We start from the raw sequence: 19,815 nt of genomic DNA on the forward strand, positions 1-19,815 counted from the left end.
ATAGCAGCTTGTCTCCCTCACTAAACCAATACACTGTTCCAGGCCTGATGTGGGACTTGTCCCTCTGTCTGTCCCGATCATGAGTGATCCCTATCTGGGGAGGTAACACTTATGGAATGATTTAGTCAATTGGTGACCTTAGCCCTTACACTCTCAACCCAAGATAGGAAATTGTTAAGTTTATGGGTTCCCAGTGTCAAATGTTTGACCTCTGTTTTAATAACTTTTTGACAAAAAGAACACCAGCCAATAAAACTGCATTCTTTCAGTTAATGAGGTTATTAAGAAGCAGTTGCAGAGGGAAAGATTCAGGTTTTTGTTCACTTCCTCGTAGTGGGACCTTACACAACCCACTTAACTGCTCTGAGCCCATTTCCCCAGATAGCAAAGACAGATAAACCCTCCCTGGGGTCCCCTGCTCTGAAGTTGTGATGTGCAGCCCGTGAAGTCACAGGTGTGAGTGAAGTGAAAGTCCTTTATGAGCTGTCCCATGCCATGGTTGCAGTTGGCATATTTGTCTGCCTGGAGCTGAGCTGATTCAGCCTTCACCTGAACTCCTGCCATTTGTTTTTTGTCATAGTTTTCTGAAATCGAGGAATATGATGAGGAGTTGGCTGATTGTGTTTCTCCTATTACCCCTGAAGCTTATAGAAAGATGTGGTAAGTTTAGAAATGGGTCATCAACTTTGTATAAAGGGAAATGGTGGCTCTAGTGTGACTGTTTATAACCAGGTGTTTAAAACTCTCCAGAACACATGTGCCTGCTTGTCCCTGGCTAGGATCCAGGAACTTTACAAGGAGGCACTTTACAAGGTTCCACAAATAAATGACCTTCTGTCCTGGGGTCCCTGTTATCTTTTCTGTATCACCAAAGTCAATAGTTTTACTGAAATCAGACTGTGGAGCCCCAAGAGTCTGCGATAGTGTCTGTAAAGAAGGTTTATATCCCTGGCCTGTGGACCTCGCAGGGGGAGTTGCGGGTCTTGGAAGATGTTGCAGAGGCAGGTGAAGTGGCCAGCCGTGGTGAGCCTGGTCCCGCCAGGCACAAACAGCCTGGGAAATCAGCGTGGGCATCCCACTGTAAGATGAGAAAACCCTTCCCTTAGAGCAGGGTGCAGCAGCCCAGGCAGGACTGGGGCCGCACAAAAGGCAGGCAGTTGTCAAAAAATTTATTTGGGTTTGCTCATCCTTGTTAGGATGTGACCTTCAAAGCAGACCACTTGTTCTAGCAATTCTCCCCTGCACAGAACATCTCTAGAATCCCTTCCCAAGAAGAGTTGTGTTCAGCTCTCCAGGGACGCATGACCCATTATTTTGATCATTAACTTGGCTGTTGTCAAAAATCAAGTATGTCTTAAAATTCCTAACTGAAGATTTTCCAGTGAACCTTCTGCCAACAATACTAATACTGTGGAAGTTTCCCAAGAGCCACACACAGTGGCTGCAGTACAGTTATCTGGCCTCTGACTCTTAAGTAAACAGTGGCCAGTTGACCATCCTGCCAGGTTTGTTAAACAGGCATGTCACTTCGCAATCACACCTCTGAATAAGCAATCTCTGAGAAAGAAAAAGTCCTTTCAACCATGAAGCCCAGTGTCGCTCAATCCAGTCTGTTCCCCAACTTACCTGGAGATGCCTTTTAAAAAATGTAGAACCAGAACCCCACCCCAGGCCTCCTGGAACATATTCTCTGTGACTAGTAAGGAGCTCTGGTGGTGAAATGGTTAAAGCATTGGGGTGTTAACCAAAAGGCAGTTCGAACTCACCAGCCACTCTGTGGGAGAAACATGAGGCTGTCTGCTTCCTTAAGATCTACAGCCTTAGAAACTCTTTGGAGCAGTTCTATTCTGTTCTTTAGGGTCCCTATGAGTAGGAATCGACTCAGTGGCAGAGGGTAATGCATTAGTAATTCTGTTCCCCTCGAAGAGAGCCACAAATCCAGCCACCACCACCTCTGATCATATGAAGGGAAATGGAGGCCCGGGGTAGGTAGAAGACTTGCCCAGAGTCACAGAGCTAGAAAGTAGCAAACCCAGGACCAGCACGTCATATCCCATCACTTTGCCTCCTTCCCTGAATGTCGTTAGAATAATGGAAGCAACATAAAAGCAAATAACTAGAAGTGCTTTTCTAACCCCATGCTGCTGTGTCTTCTCCTTGCTTTGGGGAGTGATCACTAAAGATGGCAGATGAGGCTTGGCCTTCAGAGTTTTCTGTTTCTGACTTCTTTGATGGCCCAGCAGTAAGAACCTGGGCTTTGGACTTGACAGGCCTAGGTTTGAATCCTGCCTCTGCCATTCCTGCACTATGAGGCCACAATACTTTCCCTTTTGAGATTCTCAGTTTCCTTACAACAAAATAGGAATGATAATACCCACCTCTCGCTGTTGTAGTAATTAGAGGATGGAAGAGTGTAGCAGAGCAGCTGGGTACAAAGTAGGAGAGGTGTCGAAAAACAACCAAACCAACCAACCATTGGTGTTGAGTTGATTCTGACTCACGGTGACCTCCTGTGTTACAGAGCAGAACTGCTCCACAGGGTTTTCTGGGCTGTAATCTTTAGAGAAGCAGATCACCAGGCCTTTCTTCCTTGGAGCCATGGGTTCAACCTAACAGCCTTCAGTTAGCAGTTGATTGCAAATCACTTGCATCACCCAGGCTCCTGACATGTCGATAAGTATTAGTCAAAAAATAATTTAAAAAAAATATTAGTTTAGAAAAGCAGACTCTCTTTAGAGGGAACTTGGTTGGTCTCATGATTCATTCGGTAATTCCAATATGATCTACAGAGACCCCTCACCCTAGAGCAAACTTTAACATGTGCTTTCCTGTGATAGGATGCCAGCTTCCTAACTGCCTCCTTTCTTGGACTAAAAATGTCCTACGGTTATGCCATGGTGGTAATAATAGTATCTAACCATTATTTACCACTTCTTATATGCCAGGCCTTGTGGAAAATGTGTTACAACATTACCATATTTTACCATCACAATAACTCTATAAGATTCTTCCCATTTTACAGATGAGGATACTGAGGCTTAAAATATCTTATCCATGTTCACAGAACTGGGAAGTGTCAGGGCCAGGGTGCAACTTTGTCACTTCAGAGCCCAGTCTCTGTGCTACCGAGTGCTGCTGTCTTCTGTGTGGCAAATGCAAAGACCGGAAGAGCTAAGGCCACATAGATCTCCCACTCACCTAACCCCATCCCAGCAGAGCTGGAGGACCCAGAAGAGTGATAGCTCCTCTAACGAGCAGCTCTGCCCTAGACACTCTCTTATCAGGAACTTGCAGAGACAGGAATTTGTTTATCAGATGTGGTTCCTCAGCTACTAGGTAAAATTTAACAGGCATAGACATCAAGTGCTATAATTGCCTAGCCGCACAAGCCTGGGACAAAACCTCAGATTGGTATCAGAGCAGTGAGGACAAGAAAGAAGAGGCCAAGTTGCCAAAACTGCCTCCAGGCCGCCACCCTGCACATAAAGGAAGGACCAGCCTACTCTGCCCTTAGCACCTTGGCCTCTGCAAGGACCAGAATGGGCCCGTCCGCATCTGAGGGACCCAACCAGGCAGAAGAAGCCAAGGGCGGGGAACTGGAGACTGCAGCCTGTGGACATCTCAGCCTGGAGACTAGACACCTCAGAGTGCAGCTCCCTCATCTGCATGTGCATGTGCAGGGCTAGTGTAACAAAGGCAGCTCAGACCTGGTCTGAAAAGCCCCAGGTAGCAGAGCTGGGCCCCAGATTTCAGGTTCAAAGGTGACCAGTTCCCTTGGAGAAGATAAGGTTACTTACCACCCTTGGAGGTACACAGGCAGAGGAAGAGAAACTAGCTAGGGGTATTGAGGAGGAGAACAGATAATTGAAGTTGAATCAGGTAACTTAAATTCCTTACCAGCCCAAGGATCTGAAATTTTAACTCTGAATTCTTTATCTTCTGCCTTGGAGAGGTCTGGGCCCCCCATGTAACCTCTACCCTTACAAGAACCATCTTTATCAGAGTTGAACACCTGCTTCTCCCTTGTGGGTCTCCTCCATCCCAGTCCAGATTCATAAGCATGACTTCTGGGCTGTGCAAAGGCCCTGAGGCTGTGAGGCAGGGCAAGTGAGATGACAGGTATGGGATGGAGCTTTGTGCCCGTCTGGAAGTGAGCAGGAAGGGGCAGGATGTGGGCTACCCAAACAAAAGAAAAGGTCAGAGAGAGGCTAATGCAGTCTCGTTCTGTGCCCTAGTTGTCCTGTGGTCCTTGATTTCCCAAATCTACCTCTTCCCTCACCCAGGGAGCCTATGTGTCTACTTTATCGTGAGTTAATGTCTTAAGGCCAAGAAGAAATTCCTGATAGTAAAAGAATGTCTTGTTCACCATTCTTTCCCCAGTGCAGCATGTAGGCAGCCTTAGGAAGGGGATCAGAGAGTAGGTTCAGCTGGATTGGGAAGGGAGTCCAAAGAGGGCTCTTAGAAATAGGTTAGCTGGGCTCCACGTACCTCTTTGAGGAAGGAAGGTAGACTAGGCCACTTCTTCGTGTTCATCAGAAGAGGTGGTTCAGCTCTGCATTTTCCAGTCCCACATCATGGTTTGAATTCCTTTGGGACAATTTTTGGGCCCCATGAATTCCAACTGTCTGTGGGTACTCAGCCACAGAGCCTCAGAGCCTGTCAGTGGAAGAGGAGGAGGAAACTATAGCTTTTCCCATTCAATCCTGGGCTCTCCTCTGTCTCTGTCTTGGGCAGCGTCGGGGAAAGGCCTGGGTTTCCAGCCCCATCATTCATCTCTCAGAGCCTCCAGGTCTTCACCTAGAGTGCAGGGGTTGTCATGAGTCAGAGGCCTGAGTTCTATGACCTAATGACTCATGTCGTTGATTTGTGTCCTACCAGAGTCAACCATGGACCTCACTGTTCCTCCTGTTGTGAGACTGGAAAATGGCAGCTCAACCAATGTCAGCATCGGCCTTCGGTAAGTGTCCAGCCCAGTTCTGTCCTTGGCTCTACTTGTTCATCCCATGGCTGGACCAGGGCTGGCCCCTGCTCAGTCTGTTTCAGGTGTGATACTCTTGCCTCTTAATTGTACTACAAACCATAGAAGAGAGGTGCTGTTCCCATGCTAGGTCCCAAACATCTATCCCCCACCCCCAACTGATTCCTTGTTTCCAATGGGAAGAGGAGGAAGGGGGGAGGAGGGGCACCATTCCTCAGAGACCTGGGCCTTTTCCCAGGTGGCAAGAGTCCTTAAGTGACCAGTAACTGATGGCAGACTGCAGCGTGGTCCTTTACAAGGCTTCACATATTTGAGGAGAGTCCTAAGGGTGGGGGTAGGGAGCTGAGCTGCTCACCAGGACTTCAGAGGTTGCCTCTAGAGCCTACAGCCCAAGTGTCTGCACCAGGGGATCCCATTCATGCAGCTCTCGTGCTTGCCGTTTAGACAAAGCCTTTAGACTTTGCAGACAGAGAGTCTCCTCGCTGACCTCTGCTGGCTCAGCCACAAAGGTCCTAACCTTGTCCAGACTGTGCCAGCGAGCCTGTCCTTTCCTTCTGTTTCTTTAGCTACTTCGTCCTACTCTTGCCTCTCAGCCATGAGGCTTCCCTGAGGTAAAGATTTGGATCCCTGTCCTTTTCTCTCTAACCCACTCCCCTTCCTCACTTCTCCTGGTACTCCAGGAGATCTGATGTCAAACCAAAGCTTTGGCACATTTCACATGATGACTCTTTCCTACCTCCTGCCATCTGTGCACATCGACACCTTGTGATTCTTACAAATCATCCTCTGAGCCTAGATCTGAGGCCCCCATAGGTTGCTCCCAGCCAGCATGTCGATGTTATCCAGTCAGACACATCTCCCAGCTCTCCAGGGATGTGCTGCTCCTTCATGCCCTGTCTGACAGGCCCTTGCCTCTGTCAGTCAAATTCTGACCTTCCTGCAAATCCCTGCTCAGACCTGCCCATCTCTCTGGATGCCTCACTTGGCGTTCACAGCCAGTTCCCCATCTTCTCAAGTTACCACCCTACCCCCTGTGACATTTTATCTCCTGATATTGGTAGAAATCCCCCAAAGGACAGGGACTCCACCTCTCTACCCCTCAGGGTGAAGCACATAGCAGTTCTGACCCTAATGACTTGACAGGCCCAGACTGAAATCCTGAAGGCTGGCTGAGATCCCACTGCCTGACAGAAGTAATCAGACTCTTCTCCCCCCACAGGCAGCCACTAAATGCAACCTTGGTGATCACTTTTGAAATCACATTTCGTTCAAAAAACATCACCATCCTTGAGCTCCCTGATGAAGTAAGTAGCAAAGTTGACTGAGGGGTAGGAAAATACATTTTCATTGAGAACTTTTGAAATAGGCTACTTTATTTTCATACTATGGACTGCCCCTGTTCTGTCATTCTCGAAATCTATGATTTGGGCCTGTTGGCCTCTTGGGAGATAGATGTTTTATAAAAGCAATGGTAAGGGAAATATGAGGCAAAATTGGTTCAGAGAACGTGGAAAAAATTCTTAAGATGAAATCTTAATATTCTAAGACTTTGCTATTCGAGGGTGCTCCATGGGCCAGCAGCATTGCCTTTGCTTGAAAACCATGTGGAAATGCAGAACCTCAGGCTCTGTCCAAACCAAAAAAACAAACCCACTGCCGTTGAGTCGATTCTGACTGGCAATGACCCTAAAGGACAGAGTAAAACTAACCCATAGGGTTTCTAAGGCTGTAAATCTTTACAGAAACAGATTGCCTCATCTTTCTTCCATGAAGCAGCTCATGGGTTCGAACTGCCAATCTTTTGGTTAGCAGCCAAATGGCTTAACCATTGTGCCACCAGAGCTCCTAGCAGCACACCCAAGACCTGCTAATTCAATATCTGCATATTAGCAAGATCCCCAGGTGATGTGGGTCTACATTAAAGTTTGAGAAGCACTGTTCTGAGACACCATTGGTTGGGGTCATTTCCAAAAACTAGTGTCAGAAGCTGTCTAGTGTAATAATGATAACTAGTCATAGCTTTTAGTCGTTTGTCTATTTATGTGTACCCCACTTCCATATTTGAGTCCCTGGGTGGTACAATTAACATGCTTGGCTGCTAAGCAAAAGGTTAGAGGTTTAATCCACCCAGAAGCACCTTAAGGAGCTCTGGTGGTGCAGTGCCTAAGGCACTTGACTGCTGACCAGAAGGTTGGTAGTTCAAACCCATCAGCTGCTCTGCGAAAGGAAGATGGAGCAATCTACTTCCATAAAGATTTACCGCCTTGGGACTGGAATCTTAAAAGCTTGCAAGCAGCCATCTAGATGCAACGATGGGTATGTCTTCATCCAGAGCAAAGAAGAATGAAGAAAACAAAAGATTCATGGAAACAGTTAGTCCAAGTGACTGGTATACCTTCTGATCCTCAGCCTATACAACTATGAGACCAGAAGAACTAGATGTTGCCCAGCTACCACTGTCAACCACTTGGAGGGAGATCTGTGTAGGAGATCCTGAATAGAGTGGGAGAACAGTGTGGAACACAACTCAAAATCATTTTTTAAAAAAAAAGGACCACGTTTGCTGATCTGAGAGAGCCTGATGGAACTATGGCCCCTAACTGCCCTTCGGGTCTGGAATTGAACCCACTCCAGCCAAACCAAAGACAGGCATATGAGTTGAACATGTACCTGAGGTAGAGACACTCCTTGGAGAGACCAATCATGGGAGAATGGCAGGGCTGTTTATGTACAGGGAGACAGCTCAGGGGGCAGGAGCACATGGAGAGATGGACACAGGGAAGAGGTAACTATGGGGAGGAAGAGGGAGGAGCTGTTGCATTGTGGTAAATAGTAGTCAATGTCATGAGACAAAGTGTATGTGAGATGCTATATGGAAAGTGAATTTGCTCTGTAAACTTTTACCCAAATCACAATTTAAAAAAAAAAAAAGATTAACTGCCTTGGAAACCCAGTGGGGGTTGCTATGAGTCGGAATTGACTTGATGGCAGTGAGTTTGGTTTTTGGTTTGGAGGGGCACCTTAGAAAGAAGGCCTGGCAATCTGCTTCCAAAAAATCAGTCATTGAAAACCCCACGGACCACAGTTCTATTCTGGCACACAGTTGGAATCAACTTGATGGCAACTGGTTTTTACTTCCACATTATCAGGGATTGGAGCCAGTGACCACTCAACTGCATAAAAACATAAATAGGGGAGGCACCAATGTAGAGACACCTTACAGAGAATAATACAAGGGTTAAAAATACAAAAAAAAAAATTTTAAAAATCAAGATGAATCCAGGGATGAGTTGATATCCATGAGGCACGTCAGGTGGCCTGTATATTTGTAGAGATGGGCTGCAAATCAGCTGTGAGCTCTCTAGCAAGCAAACAGTACTGAAGTGTGATCAGTCAAAAGAGAATCTATGATCTTTAAAATAAAGCATTCAGTGTGAATGAAATTTGCAAACATTATGCTGAGTGAAATACGTCAGACACAAAAGGACAAATGTTATATGATCCCACTTCTATGAAATATCTAGAATAGGCAGATACATAGAGACCAAAGTTCATTTGTGGTTACCATAGGTAAGAGAGTGGGAGAAAGAGTCAGTTTCTGACTAATTGATTTTCTCCCTATTTCCAGAAGGAATTTAGTGAGTGGCACAAACAGTAAGTGTTTGACTCACTAGCCAAAAGGTTGGCAGTTTGAACCCACCCAGAGACACCTCAGGAGAAAGACCTGGTGATGCGTGGCCATAAGTCATAGCCATGGACACCTCTGGGTGGGAGGAGAGCTGTCACATTATGGGGCTTGCAGTCAATGTCATGGAGCAAAATGTGTGTGATCTGCTGTATGGAAATGATTTTGCTCTGTAAACTTCCACCCAAATCACAATAAATTTAAAAAACAAAAAAAGAGAGAAAAAAAGTCATAGCCATGAAAACATTATGGAGCGTTTCTACCCTGACACCCATGGGGTCGCCATGAGTCACTGTCAATTCAGCGGCAACTGGTCCTGGTCCTATAAGTATGCAGACACCATTGCTAGAAAAATCAGTTAAAAATAAAAAATAAAGTGATGGGAGAACAAAATGGAGCTGGGCGTGGTATGTGTCATAAAGATGTAGCTTGCAAAATGTGGACCAAAAATTGCACTCCAAGCTTTGCAGCAGCCACTTAAACCGCTGCAGTTGTTTTGGGAAAGCCCTTGATTTCTGATGTTAAGACCAAGAAACAGTGCTTCCGTAGTCCTCATAAAGAGGCCACTGAAATCCGATGAACAGCATCCCCTTGGAACCTTTGAGGATGAACTGTGAGACTGGCTTTCTCTTAGTGTCCAGCAATATGGATGGATGTTATGGAGCCTAATAATGGAAATAGAGATGATAGTAGTAGTGATGATACAGCAGTGATAGTAGGCACTTCAAAACCTTATTGCATGCCCCGCATTGTACACTATAAGCTTCATGGGCTTTTATCATTCATGAACCAATAAACCAGTTGCTGTCAAGTTGATTCCAACTCGTGGTGCCCCCATGTGTGTCAGAGTAGCTCTGCTCCATAGGGTTTTCAATGGCTGATTTTTTGGAAGTCCACCCACTTCTGGGTGGACTCAAACCCCCAACCTTTTGGTAACAAGTCATCTGCACTACCCAGGACTCCCATTTCATTCATAGCAACGCTGAAACTCAGATACGTGTGTTATCCCCATTTTACAGATAGCAAACTGAGATCAGAGAGCTTGAGTAACTTGTCTGAGATCACATGGCTAGTCAGACAGGGAGAGCCTGAGGGCAGGGCCATTGTTGTACTCGGAAAGTCTAACACACAGAGGTATGGGGGGGGGCGGTTTGAGTTGGTGGGTTGGTGCAGTATCTCCCATGAGTTAGCAAGCTCCTTGAAGGCAGAGAATGTGACTAATCTGCCCCTTCATTAGCCTGGAACTGGGCATTCACTGGGGCCCTCCATAACTGTGAGTAGTAGTATCCATTTAAATCCTGTCTTCCCAACAGGTTGTGGTACCTGCTGGAACAACAGATTCCTCTTTTCAAGTGGTATCTCGAAATGTTGGACAACTTACCGTTTATCTGCATGGAAATCATTCCAACCAGACCGGGTAGGTGGGCCTCAGCCCATCTGGGCTTTATGTGATGAGAAGGGAGGCAGTGGTGGGGATGAGGTACTGGGGACACTTCCTTCAGAAGTCCAACCTCAGCTTATCCTCGTCTCCAAATTCCTCTCTAGCCCGAGGATACGCTTCTTGGTGATCCATAGCAACGTCGTTAACATCATAAACCAGGTGATTGGCTGGATCTACTTTGTGGCCTGGTCCATCTCCTTCTACCCTCAGGTGTTCAAGAACTGGAGGCGGAAAAGGTAACCAGCCGGGCTTTGTGTGCCGGTTTGCTTGCTCAGGGCAGATAGAACTGAGGCATTACAACAGCTCGGCTTCTTCCTTTTGTCCTCAGCTCTTCTCTCTTCCTGCCCTTTCTGGAAAGGTGTGCTGGTGTGAAAGCTCTCTCTGAGAGCCTGTGATAGGACTTCCAATGCTGGGCATTTGATTCCTTGCTAAGATTACCCATCCTATGCCCCACCATGAAGATCCTTTCCCAGCAGCCACTTCTGTGCTGCTGGAAACCATAGGAAGGGAAAGGGGAAAGCAGGGACTTCCCTGAGGTGCTTACCTGGGGAGAGCAGTCAGGTTCCAGGCACTTGCCTCTGGCTGCAGGAGACAGGCTGGCTTTTGCCAAAAGCACCAACTTCTCCAAAGACCCAAGGGTAGCTTTTTACCCTTTAATGATGAGTAATGAGGAGTCTAATGGGAAGTGGTTCCCAATACTGAGAAACAGAGCAGCTGTCAGGGGGTGTGAGTTTGGATAAAGGTCAAGATATAAGGATGCTAGTGAAGGCCAGTCACAAAGGACCCAGTTGTCTAAGAACTGTTCCCCAGAGAGTAGGCAGGTGGGCATATTGCCCAGTCACTGTCTGGAGCTCCTGGAACCTGGGGCTCAGCCTGTCCATGGGGTGAGAGATCTGTGTCCATTCCAAAGACTGTCTAAGCGTCATCTGCCACTTTGTGGAACCCCAGGAAGAAGGATCCTAGAAAGGAGGGCGTGGAATCTTCCCTGGCACCCGCTCATGCCCAGCTCTGAGCTCTTCCTCCCATGGATGACTTTGCTGACCTCACACAGCAGCTCTGGGAGGCAGGAAATGTCCTGTTTTTCAGACAAGAAGCAGAGCAACCAGAGTGACTGCTGATAGGCCCACAGTGAGCAAGTGCTAGGACAAGGGTGTATATATAGGTCAAAGACCCCAAAGCCATGTGTGCCCTTCCCTGACATGGCCCTGGGGACACCCAGGGAGAGTACTTGTAGACCTGAACTCAATGCACTTAACTCTAAGCTTCCAGCAGCCTGTGCTGTCCCACCCCCTGAGCACTGTCCTTCAGGCCGTGTTGTCCAGCAGTGGGATCCCCAACCTAGTTGCTACGGAGGAGAGGGCAGACCTTCCTCCAAGAGCCCCCACCTCTGCCCCTGTTCCCTGTGGCCCAGGAATGAGTGAGGCCCTGGTGCAGCCCTCCTGAGAGTCCTGCCTGGCCTGCCATCCTCACCTGGGCCCGTCAGGCCTGCCATACCCACTCAGCTGGAGTCAGCCGATCCCACTGAGTGAGCCACCCTTCCTGCAGATAACAAGACCTTGAGGAGCTGAGACTTGGAGAAGACATTGGATCCAGTGCCCACTCTAGGCAGTTTATTCTGACTCTGGACCTGCTTATGCCTGTCAGAGACTCTTGGCAGGAACTCTGGAGTATGATGGAAGATAGCAGACATGTGAGGAGAACTGGGGACAGGATCAGGCTTGAAGCCTGTGCTGTCTGCTCTGGGCCCAGGCCTCACCATGGAGTGAATGCTTGATGAGCGGCTGCCAAATCCACACTTAACCTTGGGTGTTTCCCAAACAGAAGCCAGAACCAAATGCATGGCCCTCCCCACCAGACCTCTTCCAGCATTTCCCCCTGTCCATCCAATTGAGCAAGGGCCCTGAGCCTTCCAACCTCACCCCACAACTCATGCATCCCCGTAGCCAATTAGTTTTCCTTCCTAAATCTCTCAAATCCAATCGACCTCATCTCCAGCTTTGCCATCCAAATCCCAGCCCCACTGTGGCTCACTGGACTTCTGCCCTTACATCCTATTCGGGCTCTCACTTCTCTTGCCCCCTTTTCATACAGTGTTCTTGCCGAAATTGGAGAGGTCTTTTCAAAAATCAAATATGATCTTCTTGTCTGCTTGTTATTCTTAGGATGAAAATAAAACCCAGCATGGCCTCCCTACCTGCCTTTCCAGCCTCCTCTCCCACGTTGCTCTTTCTGCCCCAGTCGCCTTCATGCTTTCTCCTCTGTTTGGAACACTCTTCCCCACACCCCTGGTACCTGCTGCTCATCTGCAGGATCATGCCTCCGGGGTCACTTCTTCAGGGAAGATTTTCTGAGATCAAACTCCCATCCCTCGTCCTAGAGGACTTCTCTAACTTGGTGCTTTGTGAAGTTGCCATGCTACTTTTGTTTGTGATTGACAATTTTTGCTTCTCTGCCACTAACTCAGAGGACAGGAATGGTTTCTTTCTCATCAGCCCTAAGAAGCTGGCAGTACCTGGAACATAGTGGGCTCTCAATAAATCCTTGTCGAACGAGGCCACCTGACAGAAGTGTGGCCCACCTGAGACCAGAGATGCTTGATAAGGGCACAAATTAGCTGCTTTGGCCACAGTGGTGAAAAGGTGTGCCCGCCCCCCCACTCCACCCCGTCTTCCCCATCTGGGTCTGTGTCTTCATGCAGCAAGGACACGAGCTCCCTGCAGTCACCCTAGCACACGGGCTTCCTAGGAGCTGCTGAGCTGGAAGCCGGGGAGGGAGATGCTCGCTTTCTGCAGAAGGCCGCCATACTTCTGTCTGGAAGGACCAAGAGTTGAGGAGGCATGATAAGTCTCAGAAGGGAGGGAGAGGAGGAGAGTCGGCTCTCAAGAGGGCAGGAAGGGGGGCTTCCGGCTCTCCTTGGAGACAGCCAAGCCCTTCTTCTGCTCCTTCCCCATGTGCTGGGAGCTCTGTCCCCTCCTGTCCCTCCTGCTCCTTCCATGGCCCCAGGCCTCACCTCCTGCCTTGCTTTGCCCCCACCCAGTGTCGTTGGTCTGAGCTTCGACTTCGTGGCCCTGAACCTGATGGGCTTCGTGGCCTACAGCATGTTCAACATTGGCCTCCTCTGGGTGCCCTCCATCAAGGTATGGCCCTGCATGCCCCCCACAGCCTGGCCCAGCTGTATGGTGGCCTGGCTGCCTCTCACTACCCACCTTCTCACCGCCCCTTAATAGGAGCAGTTTCTCCTCAAATACCCCAATGGAGTGAACCCTGTGGCCAGTAACGACGTCTTCTTCAGCCTGCATGCCGTTGTCCTCACCCTGATCATCATCCTGCAGTGTTTCTTGTACGAGGTGAGGGAGGGGACCTAGTGACTTGCCCTGTAGCTAATACTCCCACTCCCATCCCCCCCTGCCACCCCTGTCTGCCATTTTACAGAAGACAGGAGATACATTCATTCATTTGCATCTACTTACTGGTGCCTAGGTAATATGCCAGGCTCTGTGCTGGACACAGGCACACCATGTGAGCCACGCCCTCAGGCCCCCTAGTCTGGGGTAAGAGACACACAGAAAGGCCGAGAGGTGTACAGGGCAGGGAAGCACTAAACCAGCCAGGGAAGGGGAGGAGAGCATCTGAGGAAATGAGGGTCACTTGAGGGCTGCTAACCAAAAGGTCAGCTATTTGAACCCACCAGCTGCTCCATTGGAGGAAAATGAGGCAGTCGACTTCTGTAAAGATTTACAGCCTTGGGAACCTTATGGGGCCAGTTCTACTCTGTCCTGTAGGGTCACTTGAGTCAGAATTAGGTCAGTGGCAGTGGATTAAGGTTCCCTTGGAGATGAAGGAGAGAGGAGGACAGTGCACCCCCAGTGAGGGGAACAGGATGCGTGAAGGCTGAAGGGCACTGAGAGGAACTACGAGCAGTTGGGACAGGCTGGGGTTCCGGGTGCCAGTGGGGACTAAGCCTGAGAAGGGTTTGTGTACCAGGCTGGGAGGTCTGGATGCCATCATGTTGATGGAGGGCCATCCAGTGTGTGAGCCGGGGAAGGGCACTTAGGGCTGATGGGCACAGGTTCTCTCATTTCCTACCTTTGCACCATTTCCCTCAGGGGCTGCCCTCACACAGCCAGGGACTGTTGGCCTACAGTTATGGAACTTACAGGTTTTCTTACCCTTTGCTGTGAAGCCAGTGTGAGGGGCCCATTTTGAGGCCATGGCAGGGGAAAGGTAGGGGTGAGGACAGATTCCAGAGACCACTGGGCTCCATCAGGGTCAACACTAGGCTGGGATGAGGTGCAGGGTTTCCAGTGGGTGGGGGATAGGGGGTTTCAGAATAAGCCCAGAGCAGACACCCAGTTCTGCAGAGTGGGAACACTGCAGGTGGGAGTTGGAAATCTCCAGGATACACTGAAATGGAGTCCCCGGAAGGTAAAAAGGGTGTGATTGGTGCTAGGGACCCCCTTCCGTCTGCCCGCTGGAGACCTTGTACCTTGTCGCAGGTCGCCATTAACTCACGCTGACCCTGATGATCTCTGCAATCTGCCCATCCCTGCATCTCCGCTCCACAGCCCCTAAGCAGCCCTCCTTTACGTGAGCTGCTCCAAGGCCAGCATCCAGCCATCACACCTTCCTCTTCATCCCACACGTACCCCTCTTTCTAAACCTGACCTGGCCCTGGCAGTTCCCCACCTGAGGCACTGCAGTGGCTCTCTGTGCCCCCTGACCCCACTCCCCACTTCCACTCTCTCTCTCTCCACCTCAGCGAGGCGCTCAGCGTGTGTCGTGGCCTGCCATCGGGTTCCTGGTGCTCTCCTGCCTCTTTGCACTTGTCACCATGGTGGTGGCCGCAGTAGGGGCAACCACTTGGCTGCAGTTTCTCTTCTGCTTCTCCTACATCAAGCTTGCGGTCACGTTGGTCAAGTACTTTCCACAGGTACTCCAGGGCCTTTCTTAATTTTCACACACCTGGTGGGGTGAGAGGGCCCCACAGGCCAGGGGCAGCTTCTGCTGGATGAGGAAATGTGGGGTGAGGAGGCGTTGGACGGAAACCTGTGGTGGAAGCCAGTAAGCCCAGCAGGAGCAGTGCAGAGCACAGAGATGGTCATTATTGACACCCCTGGCACACAGCAGTGGGACCAGCAGGATAAACGGGAGGAGGGAGCCCCCCACTGAAGCCTTCACCCCTGGTCCCAGATGTTTCCCTCCAGCCCCCATCTGGCGACCTCCTTATGGAGCATTAGCATCCAGTGGCCCTCAGTGTCCCCGTGAGAACTCAGACACCCTTGCTTCGATCCGGGGACTTGAGAGTCAAGCACGGCTTCCCCCCTGGCCCACATCAGTAGATGAGACAAACACCAGTGGCCTAGGACAGGGTCAGGTTTGAAATAGCTGCCAGCTGTGGACCTCTGAGGATGTTGGTGATTGAGCGGTAGAATTCTCACTCTTCATGCAGAAGACCCAGGTTTGATTCCTGGCTAATGCACCACATGCCAGTGGTGACCCATCTGTCAGGAGGCTTGAATGTTGCTGTGATGCTGAACAGGTTTCAGCGGAGCTCTAGCCTAAGGTAGACTAGGAAGAAAGGCCTGGCAATCCACTTCTGAAAACCAGCCAGTGACCACCCTGTGGTTCACAGGGTCTGATCTGCAGCTGGTCATGGGCAGCATTTGCTCCCCTGTGCAGGGATCACCACGAATTAGGGGCCGACTCAGTGGCAGCTAGCAGCAGCAGCAGCAGACCTCTGCCCTGTAACTAAGGCCTCGTGTAACTCACCCCATTTCCAAGGAAGAAGGCCTATTTTCAGCTTCCCCAAATCTGGGGACTGTGTGTTCCTTGAGCTCAAAGGAAGGAGAGTGTTGTGGCGGGGGCCGAGGACAGTCTCTTAGAGGTCATGAAAGGTCATGAATCAGACCCTTGAGGGTGAGCAGGACTTGACTATGTGGACAGGAGAGGAGGAGCATTCCAGGCAGCGGCAGCCTGAGCAGCGTTAGGAATGGTGAGGCAAGGAGGGCAGGGCCAGCTCCCAGGGGCCAGGGAGGAAGGCTTCTGAATAGGGCCAAATACTGAGGGAAGTGGGTCTCAGTCCCTGAGTCTAAAAAGGCTTGTGACTGGGAGGCAGGAGCCCCAGGTGGGGAAATTTAGAATCGTCTGGGATTAAGAGAGGTGGCATCAAGTATGAGAAAGGGTAGGAGAGAATCTCAGGACAAGGAAGGGGACCTGACTGGTGGCCAGCTGGGAGACGTCCACTAAACGGGCCGACATCTCCCTCTCCAGTCATAGGAAGGGAGGTAGTACCTGTCAAGAGAATCCCCAGGGATTGTGGGAAGGGTGGTTGTGGGAAGGGTGTGGGGCTCAGGCAGCAGTAAGAGTGGGGATGTCCAAGGGGACTCACCCAGAGCCCAGCCAGGGCTGAGGTGCGAGTCAACTGCTCTCTAGAGAGGAGGAAACTCAGGCGAGGAGAGGTCAGACCGCTCACCTGAGGTGACACAGCTTAGATGAAGGAACTGGGATTCCCATCCCGTGTTCTTAAGCACAACAGTAAGGCCAGGCTGGACTGCCCAGTGTGGAGAGAATGAAGGTGAGAAACAAAATCTATGTTGCCGGAAAACCAAGCTAGGACTTTGACCCAGAATAGGGAGCTATGAGAAGTTCAAGAAGCAGTACCCCCTACACACACACCCTGTCCTATTGTGAGGTGCAGGGATAGAATGAGGGTTTGCTGTGTATGCAAATGAGACTCTAGGCCCAGCCCAAACTGTTCCCTTGATAACAAATATCAGGGCCCAAAGGTCACTGTGTTCCTTGGAGCCAAGGCTCAAGTATGTGAGTGGGAGGAATCAGAGACACCGTTGTGTAGAGCAGTGGTCACAAGAGGCAGCCACCCAGCCCTCTCACTGCCCTCCGTCTGTCTGTCTGCCTACCCAGGCCTACATGAACTTTTACTACAAAAGCACCGAGGGCTGGAGCATTGGCAACGTGCTCCTGGACTTCACCGGAGGCAGCTTCAGCCTCCTCCAGATGTTCCTCCAGTCCTACAACAATGGTGAGTCAGCTGCAGGCTACCCACACTGTGGCCTAGAGGTGCAGGGCAGGGCCAGTCTTACGGGACCCCGGCCAGAGCCAGCCCCTCACCAAGGCCCTGCAGCCCCGCAATCCAAGCTGGTCCCAGCCTCCAAGGCGAGACTCGGCCAAGGGGCAGCTGCAGAGGGTGGAGTTGTGGTATCCTGGGCGGATGAGGACACTCCCCCATCCCCTGCAGCCCCACTGCACTCCAGCTGCTTTAGGGACTGTATCCAGACTCTGTCCCCTCTGGCTCTTCCAGACCAGTGGACACTAATCTTCGGGGACCCAACCAAGTTTGGACTCGGAATCTTCTCCATCTTCTTCGATATCGTTTTCTTCGTCCAGCACTTCTGCTTGTACAGAAGGAAACCAGGGTACGACCAGTTGAACTAGCACCCGGGCGTCCTGCATAAACAGCTCAGGCCCTGGGCCCCGGTTGGGGAAGGCTCCAGAACAAAGGCCAGAGAAGCAGTCTGGAGTGTGCAGGGCTGGCTTGCAGCCAACCTGGAAAAGCACTTTCTCAGGGCCACACACCTTAAGCACCAAACAGCCTGCCTTCGTCTAGCACCCTCCCGGGCCTGGAAGAAACCTCTCCCTGGGACAGACACCTGACTCTGCTCCAAGACCAAAAGCTAGACCGCTGGCGGCCCCTGCCCAGCCTCCCCAGCGGCCCCAGCCCATCCGGGCCTTAGGGGCCAGGCATCTCCTCCTGCATCTTGATGCCACCATCTCTCTTTTCTTTAAGGCTTCAGGCAGCACACACAGGTTCCGACAGCCATCCCAGGCAGGATGTGGCACTGACCTTGGAGCCAAGGGCCTTGCCCTAAACAACCAGTGTTTCTGAGAGCAGCCTGAAGGGCTGGCCTCGCAGCCAGGAGAGCCAAGGGCACTTTGCTGCCATGCTGTGTTCCCCAAGAGCAAGCGGCCAGGTGGACCCTGAGGTGCTGGTGCTGGTGGTGGAAGGGCTAGAACTTTGGGATTAGGCCTTGGGATCCTACCTCTAAAGGCCACATTCCTGACACACAGTCTTTCTACATAACACAGGTTCCATGACTGCAGCAGTAGGTGGCCCAGTCCGGGGCCTGGTAAAGACGCAGTATTTCTCAGCCCCGAGGTGCCCACCAGATTGCTTCTGGCCTGGACTCATGCCCAGAGCCTTCTCGGTCTTTATCACACAGGGTCATATTATGATACTAACTCTGAGTTATTAGATGTTTTGGAAGTGAGTGGTTTACTTTCTCCTGCCCTCTCTGCCTATGTCCGCTTACCCAGAGTCAGGTCCGGGGACCATCGGAGCCCCTCCTCTGGAATGTAGGACACACACACACAACCAGTCAGTGCCTTAGAGGCCTGTTAAGCTTGCCCAAGGTGGGGGCAGAGGCAGGCCCTTCCCTCACTTTACCAGACCCATTTGAGATGCACCAATTTTGTTGACTATTCAGACCTCACATAAGGACTTGAGACCACCTCATACAATCCTCATGGGCCCAGCCCTGATCCCAGGCTCCCTTCCTTCCTACCCAAGCCTGTGTGTCTCCTGTGGCAGGGGAGGGGAGGGGAGGGGAGGGGAGGTCTCAGGATGTGCCTTGAGTTGCCATCCACTCAAAGTTTTTTACTACAAGGTCAATGTGAAGGGCCTGTATCCTTCATTAAAGCTTGGCTTGTTACCTTTCTTCTTGCTCTGAGCACTTGCTAGATGCAGAAGATGTGTACCATCAGAATCAAGTTCATGAGGCTTGATGAGATGGCCTTACTAACTTTTTTAGAAGGAAACACATAGGTAGCAAAGCTTGCTGATCCCGTGGTGGCTGTGCACTGACCCAGCCCTTTGTCAAGGGAGCCCCCCAGGAACACAAGATGCCCGCTGGCTCTGGCCTGGCCAGGTAGGTCTCCCAGGTACCATGTCTTTGCCATAACCTAGGGCAAGCAGCTAAGGCTGTAGGTGTGAGTTCGGGTGGGATGAAGTCTTTAAAGGCATCCATTCACTGAGGGAGATTTTTTATTTCCAGTCTTCTTTTTGCCAGTTGTAACAAATACCCAGTTTTAGAATCACATTTCCCCCTACAGCAGAAAATGCAGCCTGACCAAGCCCACAGACCTGTTTTATCTGGGCCATCCAGGAATTTTTTACACTTTGGTATTGTGGGGTCCTTCCAGGTGGGGGTAGGGTACACTTTTAAAATGGGAGCTATTGCCTGAAATTCCAAAATCTTGACTTAAAAAATATGGCAGCGCTAGGTAGACCTGTGTGCCTGCGTGACACGGGTCCTGTGGCTACTAGTGCTACCAGCACTGGACAGGCAGAGGGACCTATGCTCCTGGTTCACCCCCCACCCAGCCAGGTCTCAGTCCCTAGAAATATGTGGGCTTAACAGCCCCCTTAGCTATGCTGGGGCAAGTGTTTTTCCCATGAATCCCCTGGTGTCCCTGGGGCCCCTCCCAAGCAGATGATGCTAAGTGACACAAGGGAAGTTGGTGACACCTAGGGGTCCACAGTGCACCCCAGAGATCACACACTCCAGGCTCCTCCTCACCCCAGTTCCATGAAGGTGTTCCCAGGTCCCCTTCCGGCCCCCCTCCCCGCAGGTGGTCCCTACCAAGTACATCATGGGGACCTGGGAACACCATGGAATTGGGGTGGGGGTGTGGTGG

The 19,815-nt window shown here is 50.6% G+C and overlaps 1 protein-coding gene across 1 annotated transcript; it reads left to right on the forward strand.

Annotated features, from left to right (window-relative positions):
• Window positions 1-599: 599 nt before the first annotated feature.
• On the forward strand, window positions 600-17,990 carry CTNS (cystinosin, lysosomal cystine transporter). The gene is made up of 11 exons (XM_007937477.2): window positions 600-660; window positions 4,879-4,957; window positions 6,198-6,282; window positions 9,977-10,080; window positions 10,209-10,340; window positions 13,142-13,241; window positions 13,332-13,451; window positions 14,864-15,034; window positions 17,026-17,143; window positions 17,423-17,537; window positions 17,909-17,990. Exons 1-11 carry the CDS (start codon window positions 600-602, stop codon window positions 17,988-17,990), a joined length of 1,167 nt encoding a protein of 388 aa, XP_007935668.1.
• Window positions 17,991-19,815: the final 1,825 nt, after the last annotated feature.

This window comes from Orycteropus afer, unplaced genomic scaffold (assembly GCF_000298275.1).
Source record: "Orycteropus afer afer isolate SDZICR_OR568_19922 unplaced genomic scaffold, OryAfe1.0 scaffold00042, whole genome shotgun sequence".
NCBI classification, from domain to species: Eukaryota; Metazoa; Chordata; class Mammalia; order Tubulidentata; family Orycteropodidae; genus Orycteropus; species Orycteropus afer.

Coding starts and splice junctions, on each gene's coding strand:
- CTNS (XM_007937477.2), top strand. CDS start 600: ATGATGAGGAGTTGGCTGATTGTGTTTCTCCTATTACCCCTGAAGCTT. Junction 10,341..13,141: donor AAGAACTGGAGGCGGAAAAG/GTAACCAGCCGG, acceptor GCCCCCACCCAG/TGTCGTTGGTCTGAGCTTCG. Junction 15,035..17,025: donor TGGTCAAGTACTTTCCACAG/GTACTCCAGGGC, acceptor CTGCCTACCCAG/GCCTACATGAACTTTTACTA.